The following is a 26275-nucleotide window of genomic DNA, read 5'->3' as shown; positions in this document are numbered from 1 at the left end:
CCCCCCCCAAAAAAAAAAAAATTATTTTAAAAATATTGCACTCTCTATTTTGAAAAATATATGTATGTATACCTAAATAATTGTGTAAGCAGAAAAAAAATGCAAAAATGCATTTAGAAACAGTTGAGTTCCACCTCCCCTTCATAACAGTGGTTTGACCCACTGCCTGCTTTCCCAGTTCATCTCACCTACTCTGCACACACGAGTCAGGTGCGTGGCTGCGGCTCAATTAATGTTAAACTCCATTAAATAAAGTATTTTATTCACTTTAAATAAAGCAAATCTCTTAATGTAGTTAAATTATGTACTTAAATGATGCAGACTCATTCATAAATTAGTTGCTGATTACCAATGTAATTTTCCATGAACCTGCAATATTAGTGATTAAAATATTACAAATCTAGTTAATGTTAGCTTGTTTACAATAGCTTGTTGCATAGTGCATTGCAACTAACACGCCAAAGCCGTTGAGAAAAACTTTGAAAATAACCATAATGATGCAGTCTCCATGTTACAATAATAATGATAAAAGCAAATTTTTTCACTGTGGGTGTTGTATTCTGTATGTGCCTTTTAATAAACGACACGGGACGTGCTTTTGAGCCGTGTGCTTCTTTTACTGACTTTTACAACTGCTAGGCATAAGCAATCAATAGAACAGCAGTCCGACACACAAGTCAACTTAATCAAACACAGAGTGTGTCGAACCAAATCCACCACATCCCCCTTTTTAGCCAAACTTAAAACATTTAACTTGCATTTGAAGTGATCCAGTCAAATCTACTTATGTGCATATTCAACTCTATCAGGCAGAGACTTTAATTAAACATTTGACTGATTAACTAACCAAAACACAATTGTAAATGTTTACTCACAAGTGTTCTCTGTAAACATCAGTCCCTTCAAATATTGACAATATATTGCTTAATCTGTTACAGGATACTGTCCACCCTTTTTTTTTTTGAGACACTTCCCTATCACATGTCCATAACATAATCATTATATCTTGTAGGCCGTAATACTGCCCTGCCACTTCTAGTGTGGCGAATTGGACGTTCAGCCATGCTCACCGGAGAATTCTCAGATGGAAGGTCATGTGGTCTGAGTGTCTGAGTGGACAAGACTTTTGATGAGTCTGCCTGTATTGTTAGTGGCTTTTTGTGATCATAGAATCTAAGCACAGTTGATTTTGTGAGAGCGGTCTTTAAACTCTCTAAAGCAACACTATGATGGGGATTCCACTGCCATACTACATCCTTTCTCAGCAATTGCCTTAGAGGCGCCGTGAGTGAAGCTTCATTTGGAATGTACTGAGCTAAGTACTGTTTCACAGTTTTTCTGCTGGAAAACCTTACCTGCTGACTTGATGCCAAATGGGAGTCTAAGAAAACAATATCTGCCCCATGGTGAGTTAAAAGTGCATAGTTTTGAGGATGGTTCATCCAACTTGATCTGCCAGTAACTGTCTTTTTCATCAAGAATAGTGAAGATGGACTTTCCAACCAGGTTGCTGCACACATCTCCAGGAGTGGGAATGGAATAGTGCTGGCGTTTTATTGCCTTGTTCAGGTCACGAGGATCCAAGCATACCCTCAGTGTACCATTCTTCTTTTCTGTTATGATAAGGCTGTTTACCCACTCTATGGGTTCCGTTACAGGAGATATAACACCTCTGTGTACAAGATCCTGAAGTGTGTCTTTCAGCTTGTCTCGAACAGACAGTGGAATATTTCTACATCCATGGATCACAGGTGTAACTGTTGGGTCAACATGTATATGATGGACTCCTGGGAACTCACCCAACCCCGTGAAGACTGATGGATGCATCTTGATCAGCTCTTCTTTGGTTGACGCAGACTTTTTTGCAAGCAGCTTGATCCTCTTCACAAGCTGCAGCTCCTCACATGCTGCTCTACCCAGAATCGGCATGTCAGATTGATCGGACACATAGAACTGTAATGTGGCTGTGGCTTTGTCTGTCTTGCATTTCAGTGACACAACACCTTTTGGGGTGGAGCGTGTTCCCCCAAATGCTACTAACATCGTAGACATAGGCTGTATAGTAACTGGGCCAGGGAACTTCGGGACAATGGAATGAGGTAGCACATTAGCTTCTGCACCTGTGTCTAGTTTGAATTTTATCTCCACACCTCGGATGATGGCTGTTGTGTACCACGAGCTGTCCTTTATCTGTTCCAACTTGTGCACTTGAGCACGTCTTAAAATGCCAATGTACATTTAATCTGTTTCATTAATGTGCTTGCTAAAGCACATTCTTATTCTCTTGCATACTTATTATTATTATTAATGTGCTTGCTAAAGCACATTCTTATTCTCTTGCATACTTCTTCTTCTTCTTCTTCTTCTTCTTCTTCTTCCGGACACTTTTTCGGCGCGTAACTTGTCCCGCAGCTTTTGTCCTAGAATCCATAAATGAGGTGTCAAATCGACCGGCTCATTGAGGAGAGGTGTGCTATCTATTTTGTAAGCGATCAGAATTCCAGAATTCTCAGTATGGAAGCTCAAAGGGGTGTTTTTTCCCCATAGACTTGAATGGGGAATCTCTCTGTAGATGTGCTAACATCCAAAAGAGGGCAGCAGACACCAGTGAATCTGTGTAAAGGTCTTTATTAAAGCTTGTTGCTATATTTCACAGTGAGCTTCAGTTTCATTTCATATTTATATATTTGTGGGATCGCCCCCTATTTTCATGATTTTCGTTTGACGGCTCAGTGTAGTTTTTTAAGCCTCCTAGGACAAGTGAGAGCCGAAATAAAGGACAGAACTGGATTGTTGTTTAAACATTTCGGCCAGAAACGCGTTTTGGATTAAAGCGTTTTGGATTAAAAGGCTTACATATTCCAGTTCCTTAGACTCTTGGGGATTTTTTACCAGCATTTGTTTTGGAAAATATTACCCAAGTGAAGAAAGGTAAGCGCCGCCTATTTCCGGTGACTATCAACTTGGATTAAATTAGTATGATGGCTATAAATCATATTATGCTTTGTGTGTGGGCTTAATAAAATCCCGAGAGTCTAAGCTTTCAAACAATATAACATTTAACTGTGTATTTAATGCTTAAAACGAGTTGGTGGCATGCCTTGGACAGCACGGCGGTCACATATGTTGTTGTTTCTCGGCGGTCACATATGTTGTTGTTTCTGCCATTTGTATAACTTTTTGTTGTTTTCAACTATCAGTGTAGTTTTTATAATTTTTTATTTCACTTTAAACTAATGTCCTTTTAAGAACAGCAACTGCTCTTTTAAGAGCCACCCATTAATTAAAATTAAGCGCATTTTTTCTTTGTCTCCTCACATAATTATTTTTTGACATGATATGACACATATATCACAAAGAATGATAAGAATGACTTTAATATAATAAAGCTTGGGTATTGTTAGACGCGCCATTCTTCACATTAGTGAATTAATACATAAAACCGCAAAAGCTTTCTCGTGTTCCTGGATGGCTTAGTGGATAGCGAATCCATTTAGCATGCAGAGATTCGGGGTTCTAATACACCGTTGGACTGTTTTTTTTTTCTAAAACTTTATAATAAAGGTTCATTAGTTGACATTAGTTACCACATTACTTAACATGAACTAATAATGAACTGCATTTCTACAGTATTTATTCATTTTGTTCATGTTAATTTCAACATTTACTAATACATTATTAACACCGTGTTAACATTACTTAATATACTGTGAACTAACATGAACAAGGGAATAAACTTTATTTTAACAATGATTACTAAATACAATAATTTATTGCTCATGGTTAGTAAATGTTAGTTAATACATTACGTTTGAACTAATGATCCTTATTGTAATGTGATTATATTTTTTCCCAGTAGTTAATATACTGTGAACTAACATGAACAAAGAATAAACTTTATTTTAACAAAGATTACTAAATACAATAATTTATTGCTCATGGTTAGTAAATGTTAGTTAATACATTACATTTGAACTAATGATCCTTATTGTAACGTGATTATATTTTTTCCCAGTAAAATCACTGATTGATGCTTTAGTTCAAAATCTTCATGGCGCTTGTTTCAGGAAAAGATAAATGGATTTTCAGGTGTGCTCTTTTGTTGCAGGTGAGAAACTAGTCTGCAAATATAACCATAGTAACTGTGCAGCCATTCCCTAGCAACCATGTAGTGCACCTTACGAACCATATTGCAATATAAAGAAGCCATATCTCAGTTACACAACATAAAACACTCAGCACGATGAGGGGAACTGACGTCACGTGTAGCCCCGCCCCCAAAATAAGCGAAATCAAAAATTTAGCACAACATGGACATGTCATATATCAAAACACTCAGCACGATGAGGGGAACTGCAAGCACATTCACATTTTCTTTAGGAAATGTCCCGTTCTAGTTCATTATGCTATGCACTGTCTTTGCTCTGCTATCATTGCGATTGACAGAGCGGCATACCTTGTAAAAGTGGTTGCTTTTGCCGCACTTATGACATACTGCTCCAAATGCTGGGCATTGGTGTGGCTCATGGCTCTTCCCACATCTGCGACAGTTTTGTGTTGCTGGTTTCTTACTGCTTTTATTTCTTGCAGATGGTTTTCTATGTTCTGCTGCTTTGCCTATGGCATTTATTTGAGCGTCTTTTACAGCAGTGGCATTTTGCATTGCCTGTATCTGTGTTTTAGCTAACTCGGTTGCCCTGCATATTTCAATAGCTCTGTGTAATGATAAATCGTGTTCACAGAGCAATCTTTCTTTGAGAGAAGGGTTTGTTATGCTAAACACAAGCTTGTCTCTAAGCATGTCATTCTCACTTGCGCCAAACTCACAGTCTTTGCTTTTTTGTCTCAGCTCTGTGATGAATCTGTCCACTGTAATGCCGTCTGCCTTGGGATGAGACCAGAACTGATGCCTCTCAAACATGACATTTTTTTGTGGACTGCAATAGGCTTCTCATTCTCTTCATCGACGAGAGAGATGTTGAGTGTGTTATACACTTCTAACGCCTCTTCTCAAATTGTGTGAAGCAGAATGGCAAGTTTGACTTTCTCTTCTTTAGCACTTGCTCCCGTAGCCGTCATATACAGACGAAAACGCTGCTCCCATCTTCGCCAATTTTCAGCTAAATTGCCGGTTAACACTAGTGACGAGGGCGGATTAAACTGTTCCATGCTCGTCTACCGTTAGCATGCAAACTTTTTTTTTTTTTTTTAACTGGCGTGCAAGACAGTTCACATGAATGAAAACGGTTCGCGGTACTCACTCCACCCTCACTTCTGACACCATGTTGTATTCTGTATGTGTATTTTAATAAACGACACGAGACGTGCTTTTGAGCCGTGTGCTTCTTTTACTGACTTTTACAACTGCTAGGCATAAGCAATCAATAGAACAGCAGTCCGACACACAAGTCAACTTAATCAAACACAGAGTGTGTCGAACCAAATCCACCACAGTGGGGACATGTCTTTATAAGTACAATTAGACTGTATTATTTGTGTCCCCCTTTTTTTTATATTTTATATTTATTGTACCCCCCTACTGTTAAATGAAATTTATGCCCATGTGTATAACGTTATCTTCTTCACCTTGTTCACCACTATCGTCGGGGTGGTCGTCCACGACAGGGGCGGCCAACCCACGGTTCCCGAGCTGCATGTGTCTCTTACGTTCATATCGAAGTTTCTATTTGTGTCTTTTTAATGTGCGTGTTCGCTTCGCTTGAGTTCAATACGGTATTTTCGTCAAACGCGCAAGTGAGTGGGATGAAAAGACCTCAAAGTTTCCCAGTAGGAGCAAGATCATTTGAGTAAACAATTTGTGTCAAGTTCACTCTCAAAATGGCAGGGAAAAAAGGTGATGATCATGTGTGCCCATGTGTATGATGTGGCTCTTTGCAGTAACACTGTAAAAAATGTGGCTCTGGTCCTCCAGTACAGTAGGTGCTTCCATGGCGGTTTCAGTTGTGCTTCCGCCTCCTTTTGGCAACATTGCACTGAAGTATAGCGTGCGGAGCTGCGTAATGCAATCTACATTAGGAGCAGTGATTCGCCAAACCTCCCTTATTGCGGTCGCACACATTTCTTCTGATTTTATTATGTAGTAACGAGTAACGAAGATGCTTAGTGGAAATATAGCAGAGTAAAAGTATATATTTTATCTATGAAATGTAGTGGAGTAAAAGTGAAAGTTGACATAAATGTAATTAAATAGCAAAGTAAAGTACTGATATGTGAAAGTTCTACTTAAGTACAGTAGCAAAGTATTTGTACTTTGTTACATTACAACACTGAAATTCAGTCACCAATTCAGTCAGTAAAAACATAAAAACAACTGATGATCACCACTAATTTAATTCAATTGCTCACATGATATCTAGCACATTTTAGCACACTATAGTTCTAACATTATTGGTATATTCTTACAGTATATAGTAAATATACACAATACAGTTTACATACACAACATTTCATATTATTTTATTATTCTTGGTGACCAGATGATGATATTTTGTTAAAGATGCTAAAAAATTAAATATGTATAAATCTTGATTGCACTTGCAGCTAAAAAAATATAGCTTAAAAAGTGTAAACAGAATTTTCAGTCACTGCATGATTTATTAGCTAAAGATTTACTTCACCTGTCTCACTTGTATAATTCATATATGCATGTTACATAATATTGCTCAAACTGGTGAGTAAAAACACTATTATTGCTGTCAAATTCTGTTTTTGATGTCCTGATAACTTTTTTATAAAGTTTATTAAATATAGCTATATTTCACAGTAATTTCATGTAAGAAATGTCTTCCCCAAAACAAAATTAGTGTTTTGGAATAGCCCTACCAGAGTCCAGGTCTAAATCCAATACAAAAATTCTGCTGGGTGACCTGAAGAGGGCAGTGCATAGGGGATTCCCAGTCAATCTAAGAGAGTTAGAATGTCTTTGCAAAGAAGAGTGGCAAAATATATTCAAATCAAGATGTGCCTAACTGACTGACTCTTATGCCAAAATATTGAATGCCATGATAAAATCTAAAGGTTCTAACTCATTATTAGTTTAGGGGTGTGCACACTTATGTAGACAGGGTATTGTAGTTATTATAGAAAAGGCTCTGATGTAATTCATTGTTTACAATTTTTAACATTACCAATCCTGCCATTTTAACGGAGTATTTAGATTTTTATGTCACATATGCTACAGATCATAAATACTGTTTTATTGTATACTGCATTATAAAACATTTCAACAAGAATCCATTATGTATTAATAATAAAGAAGTAAATTGTATTATGCCTGGCTTCACAACCTTTCTCTTTTGTCTTAATAATCATCAAAAACATCATGGCAACAAAATTATTAATAACATCACAATTCCACAGTTTGTATGTATGTTCTGTACTCATGCTACATCCACAGATCTTTACAAACTCAAATATTAGATTGTTTTAAGAAATGTTTCAATAAGTCATAAAACCCCAAATGTAAACACAATTTGACTTCATCCAGTTCATTTACACACGTGGACACTACTGTGAAACATGGAGGAGGCTATGTTATGTTCTGGGGCTGCTTTGCTGCATCTGGCACAGGGTGTCTTGAATCTGTGCAGGGTACAATGAAATCTGAAGACTATCAAGGGATTCTGGAGAGAAATGTGCTGGCCAGTGTCAGAAAGCTTGGTCTCAGTCGCAGGTCATGGGTCTTGCAACAGGAAAATGACCCAAAACACAGCTAAAAACACCCAAGAATGGCTAAGAGGAAAACATTGGACTATTCTAAAGTGGCCTTCTATAAGCCCTGACCTCAATCCTATTGAGCATCTTTGGAAGGAGCTGAAACATGCTGTCTGGAAAAGACATTCTTCAAACCGGAAACAACTGGAGCAGTTTGCTCATGAGGAGTTAGCCAAAATACCTGCTGAGAGGTGCAGAAGTCTCATTGACAGTTACAGGAATCGTCTGCAGTGATTGCCTCAAAAGGTTGTGCAACAAAATATAAAGTTAGGGGTACCATCATTTTTGTCTAGGCCTGTTCCATGAGTTTATTGTTTAAAATAATTCCGTTGAAGCATGGTTGAAAAGCAATGTCTGACTTTCTTTGGTTAACATTCATAGAATTTTTATTTATTATTACTTTTGTCAGATTAAAGTTTTTTTTGTGACCATTGTGAGTTTTTCTTTCATTGACCGAAGGGTACCAACAATTTTGTCCACGTGTGTATATTAGTCTGGCATGATTCTGAAACGTTTCTTGAGACAAAAAAAATTGACAGGTTAAACATAAACAAAAACATCTGAATTTAGTACATTTTAATGTTCTTTTTACTATAAATATTTAGTCTAGTTGAATCAGCAAATCCAGTGTGATGTATTTCTATAATTCTATAAATTATATATTCTATAATTCTAAATATTAATGAATTATGTATAATATAAAGCAGTGTTTACTAATATATTGTAGAATTCCAATAATTTAATAATTTAATGCTTCAAGTATTGTAAAACATCACCAAAACATTCAAATTCATTATTTTCAATTACATTTCATTTTTTAATGATTTATAATATATTTAAAATGGAATTTTTCCCCTCGTACTATATGTTGCTTGTAATATGCTTTTAACCTTTCATGTGTAGCATAAATGTCAGACATGCAAATAAGAAACCTTAGAATCTACATTGGAGAAATTATTTTGTTAAAATAATATGTAAGAATGTGATGCATTGTGAAGGCCCCAATTCATATTTTAAACCAGAACAGGGTAATATCAATAACAATTTGTGTAACAACTGCTTGTTTGCAGTTAATAGCAAAACCTAAAATCTTCAGTGTTCCACAATTGCAATTAGATCAGAAACACAGACCCATGGGAAAAAGTGACATGGGTGGAAACAGTTAGATCAGGTCTATCCATCCTCCGAAGTTCTAGTTCTGCAGTGAAGTCCATCTTCTCTGGCCCTTAACTCTTAACTCACCCTATGGAAGAGTTTTCATAGTCTCCAGCCTGAGGCCAAAGACCTGTTGCTACTGTAAAAATGCATATATACTAAAACAGTATGTATGATTTTCTCATGTATTTTATATTAATCATGTAACATTTGCACTCTAAATGTTATGCAAAGAGAGGTTTACATTTCTATGGCCCTCACTGGAACCAGAAGTCTCCTCACATTATATTCATTGTCTCTAATTATGATTACCACCTGTTTAATGTCATTTGTATTTTTGTATTCTTTTTAACATATACATATTTGCATGGTTCTGTTTACATTTGATTTTGTAACTGAGTCATGCATCTATTTATGCAGAAACTCTGAGCCATTAATTGTTTTTGTTTATTTATAGTTAATTTCTATATACATCATTTTATAATGTTTAGTATGAATTTGGTATTTGCTGTTTTTTTCCCCTGGCTTATTTTAAAATAGATGGATCCTTCCTTGCTAACCTTGCCTGCCACTAAAATGACCTCAATGACCAGGGTTTTTGGAAAAGCCATCAGGGATTCCACAAATCCATGAAAATCCATGTGTTTCTAAGGATTCCATGTGTTTCCATGAGTTACTAAGGATGTACAAATATATTATATTTGTATTTAATATGAGTATAACTATGGGATATGGTAGCTCAGTGGTTAAAGTGTTTGACTGCTGATCAGAAGGTCCTTAAACCTCAATTGGTCATTTGTTTAAATTGAAATAAAAACGTATTCCACTCTGGATAAGGGTGTCTGGTCTAGTAAAACATTATTAATATTCACAAATTATAAATGACACAAAATAAAGGCCTAAACGTTATATAATGCTTACAGTTATCCTTGTATCTCTACTTTATACACCAGTGTCAGTATGTTGTTAGCTACAAATACTAACATAGGGAAACATAAAAAAGGATATTTTAAATGTAATGAGTAAAAGGGGAGAAGATGGGCACAAAGATGGGGTGGTTGACTCACTTCATCCCTCTTCGGAGCATCTGATTGGCTGCAATAAGCATGACGCTGATGATGAATGCAATGGCAAAGGCACAAATCAAGCTCTTTCTTACACATGTGTGCTTGACTTGTTGCATGGGGCTTGCTATGAGGACAAGAGAGAGAGAGAGAGAGAGAGAGAGAGAGAGAGAGAGAGAGAGAGCTCAAATATTTAAAATCTATGCATTTTTTCAAATCTATGCAAACACAGACACATTTTATATACACCAATCAGCCCATATCTTTAGGCCACAATATTGCCGTATATAACTGCCTAATATGGTGTAGGTCCCCCTTGAGATGCCACCAACTCTGACCTCCATGACTAATACACCATACCTTAACTGCACCCCTTGCTTGCCATTCTAACAAGATAATCAATGTTATTCACTTCACCTTTCAGTGGTTTAATGTTGTGTCTGTTATGGTATTTATAATAGTTTTTGTAATCGTTTTTGTTATGTAAAGAATTTAACTGAATACAGATAATTTTCCACCTTTTATGTAATTTATATGTCAACCAACAATTAAATTCAATTTGTATACTGCTTTAAATAATGGCCATTTTCACAAAGCAGATTCTTGAAATACATTTATTAAACAGGCTAGACGCTCTTCTGGATCATCTCGTGGCCAAGCCCAAGGTCAGCATCCTCCTCAGAGGATTTTAAGTAAGGACTTAGTAATGGACTAAAACCCTCCCGACCCCACCTTGGAAATCGTTTCTCTTCCTTGCTACACTATGCTACACTATGTCGCACTGCTTCCCTGCCCTGCAGGGGATGTCACTCCAATTTCTTGGGATTTTGCTATACCTCCTCGGTCCATGAAGTATGCTGCTCTGCTCCCCTGACATGTGGAGGATGTCACACCCCTGCCTTACCCTACTAAAATTGTCGCGCTGCCTCTGACAATGGAATCTATTTGTCAAAAGTTATCGATCAGGAGAGGTGTACAAAAAAAAATCTAAAACATTAGCTATATGATAGAAAACCGAGTAGGTCAAAGAACAGAGCATAAGAAGAAAACTTATCATGGAGGCTGCCAAGGAACCTTGGTAGCCTGAAACATGAAAGGTGATGCAGGAATTTTAAAGGTGCTGCAGGAATCTAGCAAGTACTGGTAACAAACTGCATGTGAGAACCATCTAATTGTTCACATTTGTACGCAATGGAGTTTTTGTAGATTGGCCCACAAGCAGAGTCAAATTCTAGGAGTCTGAAAGAAAAGGGTGCTACATACTGTGCCACAAACAAATCCTATGCTTAACCAAGTATCTTATTGAAGTGGGGCTTGGCCTTCCATGGTAAACTTTGGTAAGGAGCAATACAAAGAAGGGAAACCAGTTTTTTTACCAGTTGTCTAATGAGACCTAGGTAGAACCTTTTGGGTATAATGCAAAAAAAAAGGCAAAAAACATGACATGGCTTTTCACCATACCCACTTACATCTATTTAGGTTAATGGAGCTGTCTCCAGCTTTTCTGCAGCTCATATTGCAGACCATGCTTTTTTACTTTGATATTTGTTTAACTGCTTCTGTATGTTTTCTTAACCCCATAATCTCACAAGGCACTTCAACTCTACTGTGTACCCCTGCCACTCATGGTACATGTGTGTTGTGGAAACTAATTCCACATATACTTTACTTAATACCTAATGTGTGGACACATATGAATCACATTCACATGTAGGGGAACTGTTGATGTGTGCAGTCTTACTGTCAATGTTAACTTGACACTCGGGGCTGTTCATATGGATCTCCTCGGTCATGATGATGTTCTCAATGTCTTTCATGGTCAAATGGTCACAGAATGTCTCGTACAGCAGTCTCTTTAGCTCATCCACTGTCAGCTTCTGCATATCACACTGATGAAATAAATGCAAAAAAGAAACATGGCCAACAGCTTACAGTACAAATAACCACTTAAATGAGGATTTGTGTAATAAATGTTCAAACAAAAGTGCTAGAAAAGATATAATAATAAAAATTTAAGCAGCAAAGTATTTTCACTCAAATGCAATAACAAAGGAAAACTTTTTGGTGACAGAATTAGCAGTATTATACTGCTATATAACTAACTAGCATGGTGTGTATAATGTAAGAATGACCTACAAATTCTACACGTTATAATGATCAATAAGAATAAAGCAGAGCTAATGCATAATATAAATTACCCTAACATAACAAAATTTATCTTCAAGGATGTACAATAGGAGTCCATACCTTCCAGAACATGGAGTCAAAGTCTGTAGCATGAAACTTGTCAGGCATGCCAGCTGCCGTCAGTTTAGGGCCAAGCAGAGTTACAAACTCTTCAAAACCAACCTGGCCATTGCCTTCAGACAAAACAAACACACCAGACTGACCACAATGGTTAAATATGTGCACCATTCATGTAGATTTCATTTGTGTGTATATGTTTGTGTCTGGTGTTTAGTATCTTTCAGATCTTTTTGTTGGTTTCTACATTTTTTATGCTGAGAATTTCTGTGTTTTTTATCATCTGCTGCATGTCCAAAGAATGTGGGGAATATTCTCTTTTGAGTATATCTCTTTTGAATATAATGAAAGTTCTCTGCCTCAGCTTCCCTCTGGTCCTGCTTTACCTATCCTGCACATTTGAGTGTTTTCCATGTGCTTTACACACCATAATTAATACAAATCATATTATTAATATACTTTTCTAAGTTAAAGATGTATTCATAATTAAAGAAAATCACCAGGAATGTTGTTAAAATGTGCAGTACATGAGATACTCTATAAGAGGATGTCTTTGGCAGAGACAGTGACCACACAACTCCAGCAATAAAGCCCACAATTGAGTGAATTGGTGATAACTCAGCATAGTCACAAGAACGCCTGAAAGTCAAGAAAGAAGAAGAAGCTTTTTATTGTCATTTCAACCATATATAGCTGTTGCAGTACACAGTGAAATGAGACAACGTTTCTCCAGGATCAAGGTGCTACATAAAACAAAGACAGGGCTAAGGACATGTAAGTAGTCTTAGCCACATAAAGTGCAACTGTGCAACCTGGTGCAAACAGTGCAGGACAAGACAAGCAAGACAGTGCAGGACAAAAGACAGTGCAGGACAAAAAACAGTGCAGACATTAAGTTACAAGACAATACAAAAAGTACAAAAAATGCAAAAGTGCTCCAATTATAGTATATGTGGAATCCCAATTCAGAGTGTATAAATATGTAGTACATATATAATATATATGTAAATCGTTGAAAGAGTTCGTCAAGTAAAACCATGGTATAAGTAACCATATACCATGCCATAGTCATTCTTATCATGACTTGAGCAGGGCTATTGTTGGGTTTATACAGATTATGCAAATGTAAAATAATTTTTAAAAATGGAATATTCTAATTGATTTTAATGTATCAACTGATTTTATGAAGTAAGACATTATAAATTAAACATTATATATGTCGGGATTCTCCCCCCTCACTCAAAGCCAAACACAGATCCAGTTTTTAGGTACTCCAAACTCTAGTATTTGTTATGCATTTTCATCTGCCTTCAGTGATTCCTTGTTAAAGAAGGCTAGAGCCAATTCAGAAGAACCAAAGGCATCTCAATATACTTGAGGCACTCTTGGACCAGCTCTGTAACCTAGTGAACCGTTGCTCTGGATAAGGACGTCTGCCAAATTCCTTAAATGTAAATGTCATGGCCAAGCTCAAAGTCAGGCTCCTCCCTGGAGGATTCCCTGCATTTTGGGAGACAGGATCCATTAAATCATGGATCATAATGTTGTCCTTTGTGTCCTCCAATGTTGCATCCCTGATAAGCAGAAGACATGTCCCTGCCTCTGGGCTAGGCTGGAGATGCTGCTCCACCTCCTGGTTACAAAGGGTCATCAGGAAACTTATTGGTCTTATGAAGGATCCTGTCATGCTTCAAAAGCTATACAGAGGATGTCACTCCTTTGCACAGAGGCAGATAACACTCAGACCTCTAGTTCTGCAGTGGATGTCATTCTGGCATGCTTGCCTTGCTGTTATCGCTCCACCGCTGACCTCACTGTGTTCCTTTCACCCAACTCCCCATTAGACCATCAGAGGACAACCCTGCAAACTTACTTGAACTCTTCTTTGGGAATATATTCCATTATGCTAACCTCTTTTGAATTGTGTAATTAGCTACCTAATTCAAGCCCCTATGGCTTACCATGACTTTGTCTTCTCTATACCAGTGCATATATGTTACCAGCCTAGATTCAGTTTTTATGCATCGAATAGCTCTCTTGCACTGTAAATAAACCTGTCGTGCACCCACCTGAACCTTTTTCCTTTGCCTGCCTCAATAATATAAGGTCTACTTTTTTAGGGTGCCTAACAGTTAGTGACAAGCAGAGAATGTGCTTTAAGAAGTGTGTTTTGAATTATTATTGTCTTTTTATGTGCATTGTTTTCCTTTAATGTGACTGCTCTTTAATAAATTTCTATGAAGATGTTTAATGATGATTTATGTCTGTGGTCTGTGTACTTATACATAGTAATGATGCAAGTATACAACCAGCCACAGCACATAAAATCGTGAAGTTGCAGGTCAAGAGCACATCAAATATCAGAATGGGGTGATCTTTGTGTGTTTTAGAAACTACCGATCAACAGACTCTAGAATATAGAATAGTGTGGGCGAAAAAAACATCCTGAGAGTTGAGGGTCTACAGGATGAAACACATTGAGAGTGATCAGAGGAAAATGTCAAGACTGTTTTGAGCTGACAAGAAGTCTACAGTAACTCATATAATTACTCTTTACAACTGTGGTAAGCAGAAAAGCATTTCAGAACACATCAAAGATTGAGGTGGATGAACAGAATATCAGGTTCCGTTCCATTCACTGAAATCACAATTTTTTTTACAGATTCTGAGGTCACAGTAAAGCATTTTACCACTGCCAAACAACCACAGTCCTTCCTAGAACCAGAAATGCTAACAGCCTTATTTTATCTATACTAGATTATCTCTGTGTTGTCTAGATGCCTGTTAGGTGCTAATGTCAGGTGCTTGTTAGTTCTTATTTCAGGGAAAATAAAGGGTACATCTGGGGGTTGTGTTGTGCAACACCACTATGGAAACCAACTGAATCCATGTGGAGAGTTTATTAAAGAAACACATCAAACAATCAAGAAACAGGCAGAGAAAAGCATACTCAAAGAAACAGGTACAGTTCAAACACATCAGAGTTGCAGTCAGTGAGGCAAACAAAACCGAAAGTGCACAATCCAAAAATGCAAAATCCGAGAGAAACAGAGACAACTGATGTTATTCAGATCCAAACAGGACCAGAAAACAGAGTGAACTTAGTAAAGTAGTAGAACTAGCAATACTTTGCATCATGGTGACCTACATTTTTCAAATGTCAGTTTGCTGCTTGACAGCTAGCAAAAAGGTAGTCAACGGGGAATTATATGAGACTCTTGTAACTCAACAGGTCCTACCTGAATGGGAAGCATTAAGGAAAGCACTGCACAGCCTACCCAACCTATTCACGTTTCTGGCAGAATGGAGGCTATGACAGAGCCGAAGGTGGCTGATAGATCCAAGTTGCAGTGCTAAAAGAGCTTGAAGTGGAGATTAAGTGGCAAGAGAACAAAATGCAGCTCTTGTGAGTTTGTGAACAGGAGTTGGATATTGAAGGGAAAAAGCTCGATCTGGCAGTTCAGCGGTGGAAGCCGGTGCCACTGCCACGGAATTCAGTTACTCTACAGCAACCTCCCCGTCTCCCATTGCAGCTGTGTGCTCCAGGTCACTGCCTGCTCCAGCAGAGTCCTTGTCAGTAAATCCACTTGCCTTTGATGTTAGCTTATACTTTGGGTTAGTGCCCGTATTTCAGTAAGATGAAATTGATGCTTACTTCCAATTGATGCCAATTGGAATGATACGTTGAACTGGCCAGGAAGTTTATGTACATTGCTGCAATGTAAACTATCAGTTGTGGTTGGTCCACCTTCATCTTCTCAAAGATGCATCTACATGTTCCTTTGAGCCCACTAATAAAACCAAGACTAATTCCTCAGCTCTGTCTCATAACTGGTTCTGTTGTCATGAGCTGGGTCATGTCATTGCAAACATGTTACTTCTCAAGCTAGTGACCAGCACTCCTCTCTGTTCCCTGTTTGTGTCTTGACACATGCACAACAAAAGAAACTGGGTGACATAGTTGATATGAAAGCTTGAAAAGAATGGAGGTTGCAGGGTTTCCTAGAAAGATGAGGCCCTGTATACCACAAGTGATAGGATTGACTGCCCTCTGCCATGTATCCCAAAGCCCCTCAGCAAACCGGGCTTAGCCAGAACTACAAGATGTATTATAATAGGGATGTACACCATCATAAATTACCTTGGTGATGAGGCCATGGCCATGGGTGGTACTATACACCATGATTAAGAAATATGGAGACTCAGTTTATAAGCTTGGCCACAAGACTAAAAAGAGACAAGATGTTGGTTAAGATGAAAATGGTTAAATTAAATGATTAAATTAAATCAATTAAAACTATAAGAAACTGATAGGAAGCTTAAAGAGCCATGTATATAAACATGTGATTTGTAATTTGATTTGTAATGTTTTATTGCCATCTCTTTACTGTAATTAACTAACTAGATTTTTGTTATAAAAGGGTGGGGGTATTCATTCTGTTTTTCTGTGTTTGTCAGATCCACCAATGAAAAATAAGTCAAGAAGTGGTAATAGATTAGGATAGTGGCCTTAGTGACAGCAGTACAGATGCAAGAGAGCCCAGCACAACAACCAGCCCCTACATCAGCTATGGTGTCCCTATCATTGGAACATTGATTCCAATGAATCAATGTTCCAAACCTAGTGAATCTGATTGTGTGGTCTCCAGGCATAGATTAACAAGGTCTGGTAAAAGTGCGACTGTATAACCTCTTGACAAAGGCATTGCTGAGGTATCATTGTGCAATAGCATCCCATGAAACCTCCTGGGTTATTTAAGAGCTACCAGGATATTTCTAGGAATATCTAATTAGTAGACACTCCACAACTCCACAAAAACAAATAAGCTTAAGTCCCCTCTTGGGCAGCAGGTTTGCGATTGCCTATTTAGTTTTAATTTGGGATATGACATTTAATATCCTCATTAGGTGCAGCCTTATGTCATGCTGCATTTGTTCTGTATTAAGACACCAAATAACAGATAACTACACCTAAGTCTAACGTGATCAGCCGAAAGACATATTACAACATTTATAGTATGGGAACAGCAGTGGGCCATTGCAGCCATCACAGACAAAAGGAGTTTCAGACACTCATTAACATTGAGAACATAACCTTTTCATTCCCATATGCACATGGATTCTACTTTTACCATTTCAGTTAGTTTGGCACAACCTCACTAACATTAAAAGCTTGTGATTCAAACAGGCATGATTTAAACAGTATTTAAGGTTTGGTGTTTGAATGTTAAGCGGTTTAATCTAACTCTAAGGGTGCTTTCACACCTGCCTTGTTTAGTTTGGTTGAATCGTACCAGAGTTCGATTGCTTGTTTGGTGCGGTTCGTTTGGGCAGGTGAGAATGCAGCAATCAAACTCTGGTGTGCACCAAAAGCGGACCAAACAAGCGTACCGAGACCTCCTTGGAGGAGGCTCGCTGGCAATATTTTCGGAAGATAAGCATGTCACAGTTTCACAAAAGTAATGCTCGCTGCCTCCTGAAGTGTCTTGCGATGCGTCTTCGCCGTTTGCAGTGCATTAAAATGATATTTTAAAGCCGCATCCGCGCTTCATTCTGAAAATTAAGACTTTGCATTAGAATGCTGTATACAAGCGATGTAGTAGATTACAACCACGAACATAATTGCAGCGCGCGGTCGTCTCTCCATGGTGTACTGTATGCTGTATTTTCCTCTTTTTGTTTACTTCCGGAGTTTCGTTGAAATTTCCCGCACGTTTATTCTGACCAATCGAGAAGCAGTTTAGGAAATATGCTCAAAGACATGTGGCCAATGAGTGATGTGGATGTTATCACATGACTGCATTTTGGTTCGTTTCAACTGGTGCGGAACAGAACGATCAGTGTGGTGTGAAAAGGAACCAAACTGCTGAAAATATACAATGTATCATTTATTTGCTTTTGGTCCGGACCAAATGAACCGAACTATAGGTGTGAAAGCACCCTAATAATACTAAACCCAAGGTACTTCTTCATACCTTGCAACAGATATGCTACAAATCAAGACATTTTCATCTTTGCACTAGAATGACCGGCATTTTCTTAGAGTGTTTAAGGGCATACAGCCGCAGTGTACAATCATACAGAAAAGGCAGGTGTGGGTGCAGGCATTTATATAAACTAAATAGATCTAAAACAAGCCTGTCTTTTGGCTCCTCTGTGATTAAAATGTAAATCTGCGCCAAAACATTTCTAAAATTTCTAAAACATTTTCTACTTCCCCAAACGTCAGTTTATTATTCCCAAGACCATATTTTGCTTTAACAGAGAGTTTCATTAAACTTTATATTTATACCTCATTTAAACGGTTACTGTAATAATACAGACTCTCCTTTGCTCCTGTACTCTCTGAATATGCTCAAAGCACATTTAAATATTTTGATTTACCTCTATACCAGTATAATGTATCATTTTATAAATCAACTAGATCAGCAAAGGTGCACTGTGCACTGTTAAAACCACTAAAGACATAAAATGTACTTGAGTTAAAAAAAACTATTACATTTACCCTCTTCTTTTTCCCATTGTTTTCAACATCTTTTGTTGAATTCCAGTATTAGTTAAATAAAAATATTAAAAACAATGTACCATCCATGTCCAGTCTCTTGATGATGACCTCCAGCTCCACCTCATTAGGCATATAGCCCAGAGATCTCATGGCCATGCCCAGCTCCTGCTTTGAGATGAATCCATTTCCATCACGGTCAAACACTTTAAATGCCTCTCGGATCTCTGTGGAAGTGTCACACAAATAATCAGTTTCACTCTTCTGGAGTGTCTGTCCTTGTCACTGTTCATTTAAATGATGCATTTACCTTTTTCCTTGCATGTGCAGGCATTTTTTCAGAACAATTGCAGGTATTTTTTCAGAACAATTCAACATTTTTTTTCCAAATATGGCCACATTTAATTATTGATCATAACTTGGCATAGGTTAAGTTCAAGCTTAACCTATGCCAAGGTATGATCAATAAATAAATGTGGCCATATTTGGAAAAAAAAATTGTTGAATTGTTCTGAAAAATCTACACAAAATGAACAGGGCAGGTCTCAGAGACTTCCACATATTCAACTTGTCACTATCAACTATTCAATTTTCAACAAAAGAATTAACTTCTCTGTATATATTTATTCTCCATATAATAATAATAATAATAATAATAATAATAATAATAATAATAATAATAATAATAATAATAATAACTAAGATAATAACTAAATTAAAAGTACATAGTATACAGAAAATTGTGAGAGGAAATAAGTATTCAGACAATTGTTTTTGTTATTTAATATATTTTAATATTCAGCCTACAGTGCACATATCTTCTTGCAATTCTTTGCGATACAAATATTGTTTGTGTCTAATATGGTTCTTAATAAATACACAGGTTATGTTTGGAATAGTGTGCTGCATCATGAACCTTTTGGATATTGTCTGTATTAATGTTTGTTAACCATTTTAAGTTGTGGTAGTGATGCATGTAGTTCACTAGATTTCTTAGTTTGGAATGTTTCTGCAATAAAAAAGGTATATGATATTAACATTTAATAGCATATACATTATTTTTCTACATGAGCTTCAAATGAGACATGCAAATGAAGTACATTTTTACTGTGTCATAAGGATTCAGGTGAATATATGTACAGTATATGGGTAGCCCATTCAGTGAAATATGTATACATGGTTTGGATTGTTATGCTGTATTGTAAACTATTCTTTGGTGAGGAACATGATTTTGCTTCTATTCTCATTATTCAAGTAGAAGTAAAAAATCTAAGTCTTTGTTTTTGAAATGTTGTGTGTGCAGGAGGTCAGCTATCATCAGGTTTTCATCAGGCATATCCTGATTTAAAATTATTTAAAAATGGCGCTAATGACGTTCTCTTTTGTCTTGTTGGTCACAGTAACCCTGCCCCAGCCCCTGATGCAAGCGGTTCTTAAGTCTAGACCAGCAATGTTTTGGAGCTACTTAAGAACCACTTTTTTCTACAGTAGTTCAGAGCCGGTGCTTTGGGTGTCGAAAAAGAACGAACTGATTTTAAATTAGGCTCTGAACCAGCACTCAAACTGTCTTGGTGGAAAAGGGGCACCAGATGCACTGAATGCCGACTTTGCTTGGTTTGAGGTGAATTACGTAGTGGCAAGGAAGACCTATGCAAAGTTAATCCACGAAAGGCTGCTGGACCAGGCAACATTCCAAAGTCTACAGTGTCCTGCCTCAATGACTCTCATCCAGACAAACTCACACTCATCGTAATGAAATGCTTTGAGTAGCTCGTCATGATCATCATCACCCAGTTACCACCCTCACCCTTCATTTAGCCCTCACCCACCTGGACAAATAAAGACATTTATGTACAAATGATGTTCATAGACTTCAGTTCAACATTCAACACAATCATCCCTCAGCACCTGATTGAGAAGCTGAGCATGCTGTGGCTGAACACCTCCCTCTGTAACTGGATCCTGTCTTCCTGACTGGGAGACCTCAGTCAGTCTGGATCGGGAACAGCATATCCAGCACCACCACACTGATAACAGGAGCCCCTTAAAGCTGCATACTCACCTTGCTGACTCATGACTGTGCAGCATTATCATTCCATCAAGTTTGCCGATGACACAACTGTGGTGGGTCTCATCAGCAAAAAATGATGAGTCAGCAAACAGAGAGGAGGAGCAACAGCCAACTGTCTGGTGTAGAGCCAACAACCTGTCTCTGGATGTTGATAAAACTAAAGAGATTTTTGTTGACTTCAGGAGAGCACAGAGCGACCACTCTGCGCTGAACATTGATGGATCATCTGTAGAAATCGTAAAGAGCACCAAATTTCTTGGTGTTCATCTAGCAGAGAACTTTACCTGGTCACTAAACACCAGCTTCATCACCAAGAAAGTTCAGCAGCATCTCTTCTTCTTACAAAGTCTGAGTAAAGCACATTTTCCTCCCCCCATCCTGACCACATTTTACAGAGGGACCATTGAGAGCATTCTGAGCAGCTGCATCACTGTCTGGTTTGGTAACTGCACCATATCGGATCGCAAAACCCTGCATCAGATAGTGAGAACAGCTGAGAAGATCATTGGAGTCTCTCTTCCCTCTATCATGGACATTTACACCACATGCTGCATCCGCAACACACACCCCTTACACACACTCTTCACCGTCCTTCCATCTGGAAAAAAAGGTATCAAAGCATTCAGGCCCTAACGATCAGACTGAGTAACAGTTTCTTTCCACAAGCCATCAGACTACTGAATAACTGTATGTAATTCACACAGACACACATCAACTGTATGGACTGCAATGACCTACACCAAATATACACTCTACAGCACCATCATATTAAACTGTTTACTATTGTCTTCATTCCAGTATTTCTGCACATGCAGTAAAAAACACAGTATTTACACGTCTGCGCTGCTTTTGTGTCTTGTCTTGTCTTGTCTTTTTTTCCTGCACTGTTTGCACCAGGTTGCACAGATGCACTTCATATGGCTAGGACTATTCCTTAGCTCTGTCTTTGTTTTATGTAGCATCATGGTCCTGGAGAAACCTTGTCTCATTTCACTGTGTACTGGAACAGCTATATAAGGTTGAAATGACAATAAAAGCTTCCTGACGACTTAATTCTTCCAAGGTTTTTTCCTTCCATTCTAGGGAGTTTTTCCTTGCCACTGCTGACTGAGTCACCTCAGACTTGCTCATTGGGGATAGATACATACAGTACACATACTGTATAAATATATCTAATATTAATCTTGAATTTGTATATATTTGTATTCTATTAATCTTTATATTATTCTATATATTAACCTTTGTTCTACGTTTATGTTCTTTAAAGACGCTTTCAGACGATGTTAATTGTAAAAAGCGCAATACAAATAAACTTGAATTGAATTGAATTCCTCCTCTTCCCCAACACATTCTTTGGTGTTTGAAAAGCTCCTGGATGTAATCACACAAGCTGTTAATAAGCATAGCTTAGATTGGCCTTCACTGTTTCTACAGCCATGCAGATGGGTATGGGTATGTGGCGATGCCTAGGGCTGTGTCTTTTTGCTGGTGTTGTTTGACCTTAGTGCAGATATTGACACCACTTACAGTATGCTATTTTATTTTATAAGCTGGAAAGATTTTGTTGGAGCTAAGGTAAGGTAAGACTCTCCTGGCTCAGATATTATTTGACTGATCATTATCAGTTTGTAGCTATTACTGGTGACTTCTCTACATAATAATGTAGTTTGGTGTTCTGTAAGGCTATGTTTTAGGCCTAAACTAATTGGTTAAATTAATAGCACTATCCCAGATGAAGATAGGTTCCCTTTTGTGTCTGGTTCCTATCAAGGTTAACATTTTAAAAAATGCTATAATTTATAATATTCCTGTAAACCATTCTTAAACATGCTGCACAAATAAAACTGAGTTAAATTGAAATCATTATCCTTTGGATTTAAGGTGGGAATGTTTAATCATTATACACAGTACACAGACATGGGTGGGGACAGGGTGATGAATTGGTCTTGTTTTGCAGCCACATGACCTTGTATTCAATGAGACAATGATACTAGAATCTTCTTGTGACAAATGTACGGCCATATGTCCAGCAGGGTTAGAAATTACAAATATACACCCAATTGTGCACCTGTAGTGGTCTCTATCCCTGATACAGTATATTAGCATGTCTTCTAAAAGAGGCTAGCTATTGTTTGGCTCTTGAAATGTCTAATCGTTTCTGGTCATTACTATTCTACCTAGAATGTCAATACAAATCTGGTAAGTTAAAAAATACATAGAACACTTGGAATGTCCTTCTGCAAGGTTTTAGGATTTAACTAATTTTATTTAGCAAAGATACTGAAACCATTTTCTAATCATGAATACTTGATTCATTAAGAAAATGAGTTGTTATTGCACAGTGAAGAATATCTCCTGTTATTGGAAGGATCAGGAGTTGAATCCAAAGAAAGCCCAATAGCTGAAGTCAGAGATCACTTATCTAGGCATCTTGTTAAGAGAACGGTGTATAGACGATCTGCGCAAAGTGAAAATTCTGTAGATAATTCACTATAAGCTTTGCAAATATTGCAATCCAACTGAATTCTGTCCTTTCAGAAAAAAAAAATTATGATTCCCTTGGTTTGGTGTCCAGAACATGATACAGATATAGCATAAGGTTGATATATGTATTTTGGTTGTTGTCAGTGTGCTTTGGGAACAGATTTACTGGAGATTTGGTCTTCCTCTGGGTTTAGATCAGAAGGAGTCTAAAGATCAAACACTGAAGACAGCCTTGAAAAAAATTATTTTCAGTGGAAGTCAATGGAATTGTTCACAAAGGCACACGGTATAGATCATACAGGTTATGACAGGGGGAAAAAATAGACTACCAGAACACCCTTTCCTTGAATTCACAAACATATGATTGAAGTGTGGACAACTGAAATATTTTTCAAGAATTTGTGTAACTCCTTGCCTATGCTGTTTGCAAAATCACCCTATTGAATTCAACAAAACAATGTGCAAACTTGATGAACTCCACCTGAAAATGTTTGCATCTGTTTGAAAGCTTGGCTGATGTACATTGAAACACATGAAAGGCAGAAATAATCTAGTTAGAATATTATCAGCTAGATTTGTAAAAGCATAAAATAATATGTCTTTGACCAAAAAGTCCCCATGACTAAGGTGGGTAAAATTCTTTGCCGCTGTGTAAACTATGGTAACCATCAGACCATATTTGTAAAATTGCTTTAGTCAAGGATGGAGGTATCTGTTGTGTAGTTAACTACATCAAATAACATCAAATAACAGGGAGTTTCTGTTAGTACTAATTTTGGTGCTGTAATGTTGTGTAATGATAATTAACGTTAAATAATGCAGTATTGGTGACCATGTAATGTTCACTGATATCAGCCAAATGTGTGTTTTGCGCTATTTTCTTCTATTGGAACACTAGTGCACTTCATTGAACCCCGATCTGTAAAGAAACCGTCAATCATTTGAATAGACTGCGGGATTCTGGATCTCTTCCAAAAAATAAAGGCACTTACCCTCCACTTCATCATCGGGGAGGCTGACAGGAGTCCCGTAAGAGAGGATGTCTGGCACCGAGCAGGGTCCCCTGTACATGAACCTGGTGGGCACTGCGCGCACCGGCATCTCTGCGATGACAATAGCTCGGACTTCACACAGTGCGCCGTGCTTTGGACACTGCAGATTCCCTACATTTTTTTTTTTTTTACGATCCGTGGAAATCACACTAAACAGTGATTTACTCACTGCGTTTTATGGGGAGAACACGCATCGTGTCACGCTCACTCCATGGAAGTGGCTGGTCTCTGTGAATCCTTCAGGTTTCTGTCCGATAAAATGGCGAATCGCACAGTGCGATTAGGATTGAGAAGCAACCGGTTCCAACGTGCGTAGCATTGCTCGAATATTAGCAAGGTCCAGTTTTTATAACGGCTTTTGTCTTTTTGTAAACGTATAGGCACCTAGACATATTAGATCAAAAGACGAACATCGAAGACACCGCGTAAAGCGCACTGTTTATATAGCTCTTTTCTCCTAAACCACCGAAATCCTACAGGTAGTCCTCTAGTCACTGCAGTTCGAGTTGCTGGAATCGTTCCCAACAACCAGGTTTAATGAAGTTTTTCCATCAGCCGTCTTAAATACTGTACGTTCTTCGATGCTGGATACAATGAAAACACCGCCATGGCTACACTGATTTCCCAATAAAGCGCTGGCAATCGACTTTATAATGCTGACCCTGACGCTGAAGGGGACTCAGTGCGTCTTGTTTGCACTCTCACAGCCCTCCTGAAATGCACCAAGGTCTCTGTGCGTTCACACATATTTAAAAGGTGTGCGAACTTTCTTTAAAGCATTCTGTTATAGGAGCACATACATTCACGATTATATTTAAGATTGCATGTTTGTATGTGAGTCATGAATGTATGTCATTTGTATGTCATGAATGTAACTCATTTAAAGTGGCGTTTTGACACTTGTTAAATAATATGACCTCTAAAATTATATACAATCTTTCACAAAGCAGTTCTTTTGAGACCACTGAAAAAATTAACCAAAGGTGCAGTTTAGTGTGCTTCTTTCATACCTTTCTTTACGCTCTGTCTCACAGTGCCAACCTGCTTGATATCTTCCACCTGGCCACTGTAGACAACTGCAAGTAAATATGCTGTGATATCCTAAGGCTATCTTCTGTTGATTAATAGCAAACTGAAATTGTGCCCAGTAATAGTAGTCAAGTATCCAGCCATGTCACACTCATAATGGTCTGATAACTGTAGAAAATTATTTGAATTAGTGTATTAACTCAAAGTGTTGTTGATGCCCAAAATAATATATGTAGCAGTATTCATGGATTTGTGTTTCTAATTAATAATTGAGGGCATGCAACACACATCTTATGCATATTTACATGTATGTTTAGGATCATAATCTAGGCAAGTAAATGCCCCAAAATAATTTGTGTTTATCAAGCATCTTTCATTCAGATACAGAGATTAACAGTGACTGAAAATAATTCATTAAAAATTCATATGATAAGAGTCATAAATTTAGCATTAACGAGGAACAAGAAGTATAAAATAATGTAATTAAATCCCCTCTCTTTTGATTGGCACATGATGCTGTATTAAAACATTTTTTTTAACTTTTTATGACCTCTAAAATTTTATGACCTCTAAATCATCTCCAAGCAGCTCCTTCAGTAACAGACTGTTACATCCTTAGTGTCTGAAGGAGCGAAACAGACGGTCTTTTCTCCCTGCTGCTATTAGACTTTACAATCATAGCTGCTCCCAGTGAACCAGTCACCATAATTATACACTTATGCCCATTGTCAGTGAATCCCACTGTAGCCTTAATTTCCTGTTATTAGCTAACATAAGGAGAATAGCTTAGTTAGTTTGTGGGGTATACTAAATCTGTAACCTAGCGAACCAGTATTAATTTATTCATTGATAGAGACTTCATAGCACGTTTCTACCTCCTTTAGGATAAGGGGCGTTTGCCAAATGTCGTAAATATAAACGTAGATGTAAATGTTGTACC

General features: G+C 37.6%; 1 protein-coding gene across 1 annotated transcript; it reads right to left on the bottom strand.

The window, feature by feature from the left end:
* Positions 1–8099: 8099 nt before the first annotated feature.
* On the bottom strand, positions 8100–25107 carry cabp7b (calcium binding protein 7b). Its single transcript, XM_027168032.2, has 5 exons — positions 24247–25107; positions 18783–18926; positions 12201–12313; positions 11695–11842; positions 8100–10080 (listed from the first exon to the last, which is right to left on the bottom strand). The coding sequence occupies exons 1-5, from the start codon at positions 24353–24355 to the stop codon at positions 9953–9955; spliced, it is 642 nt and encodes a 213-aa protein (XP_027023833.1). The 5' UTR covers positions 24356–25107; the 3' UTR covers positions 8100–9952.
* Positions 25108–26275: the final 1168 nt, after the last annotated feature.

The sequence above is a fragment of the Tachysurus fulvidraco genome, chromosome 26 (assembly GCF_022655615.1).
Source record: "Tachysurus fulvidraco isolate hzauxx_2018 chromosome 26, HZAU_PFXX_2.0, whole genome shotgun sequence".
NCBI lineage: Eukaryota > Metazoa > Chordata > Actinopteri > Siluriformes > Bagridae > Tachysurus > Tachysurus fulvidraco.
Note: the sequence above shows the minus strand (reverse complement) of the source record. Positions and strands in the feature narration are given on the sequence as shown.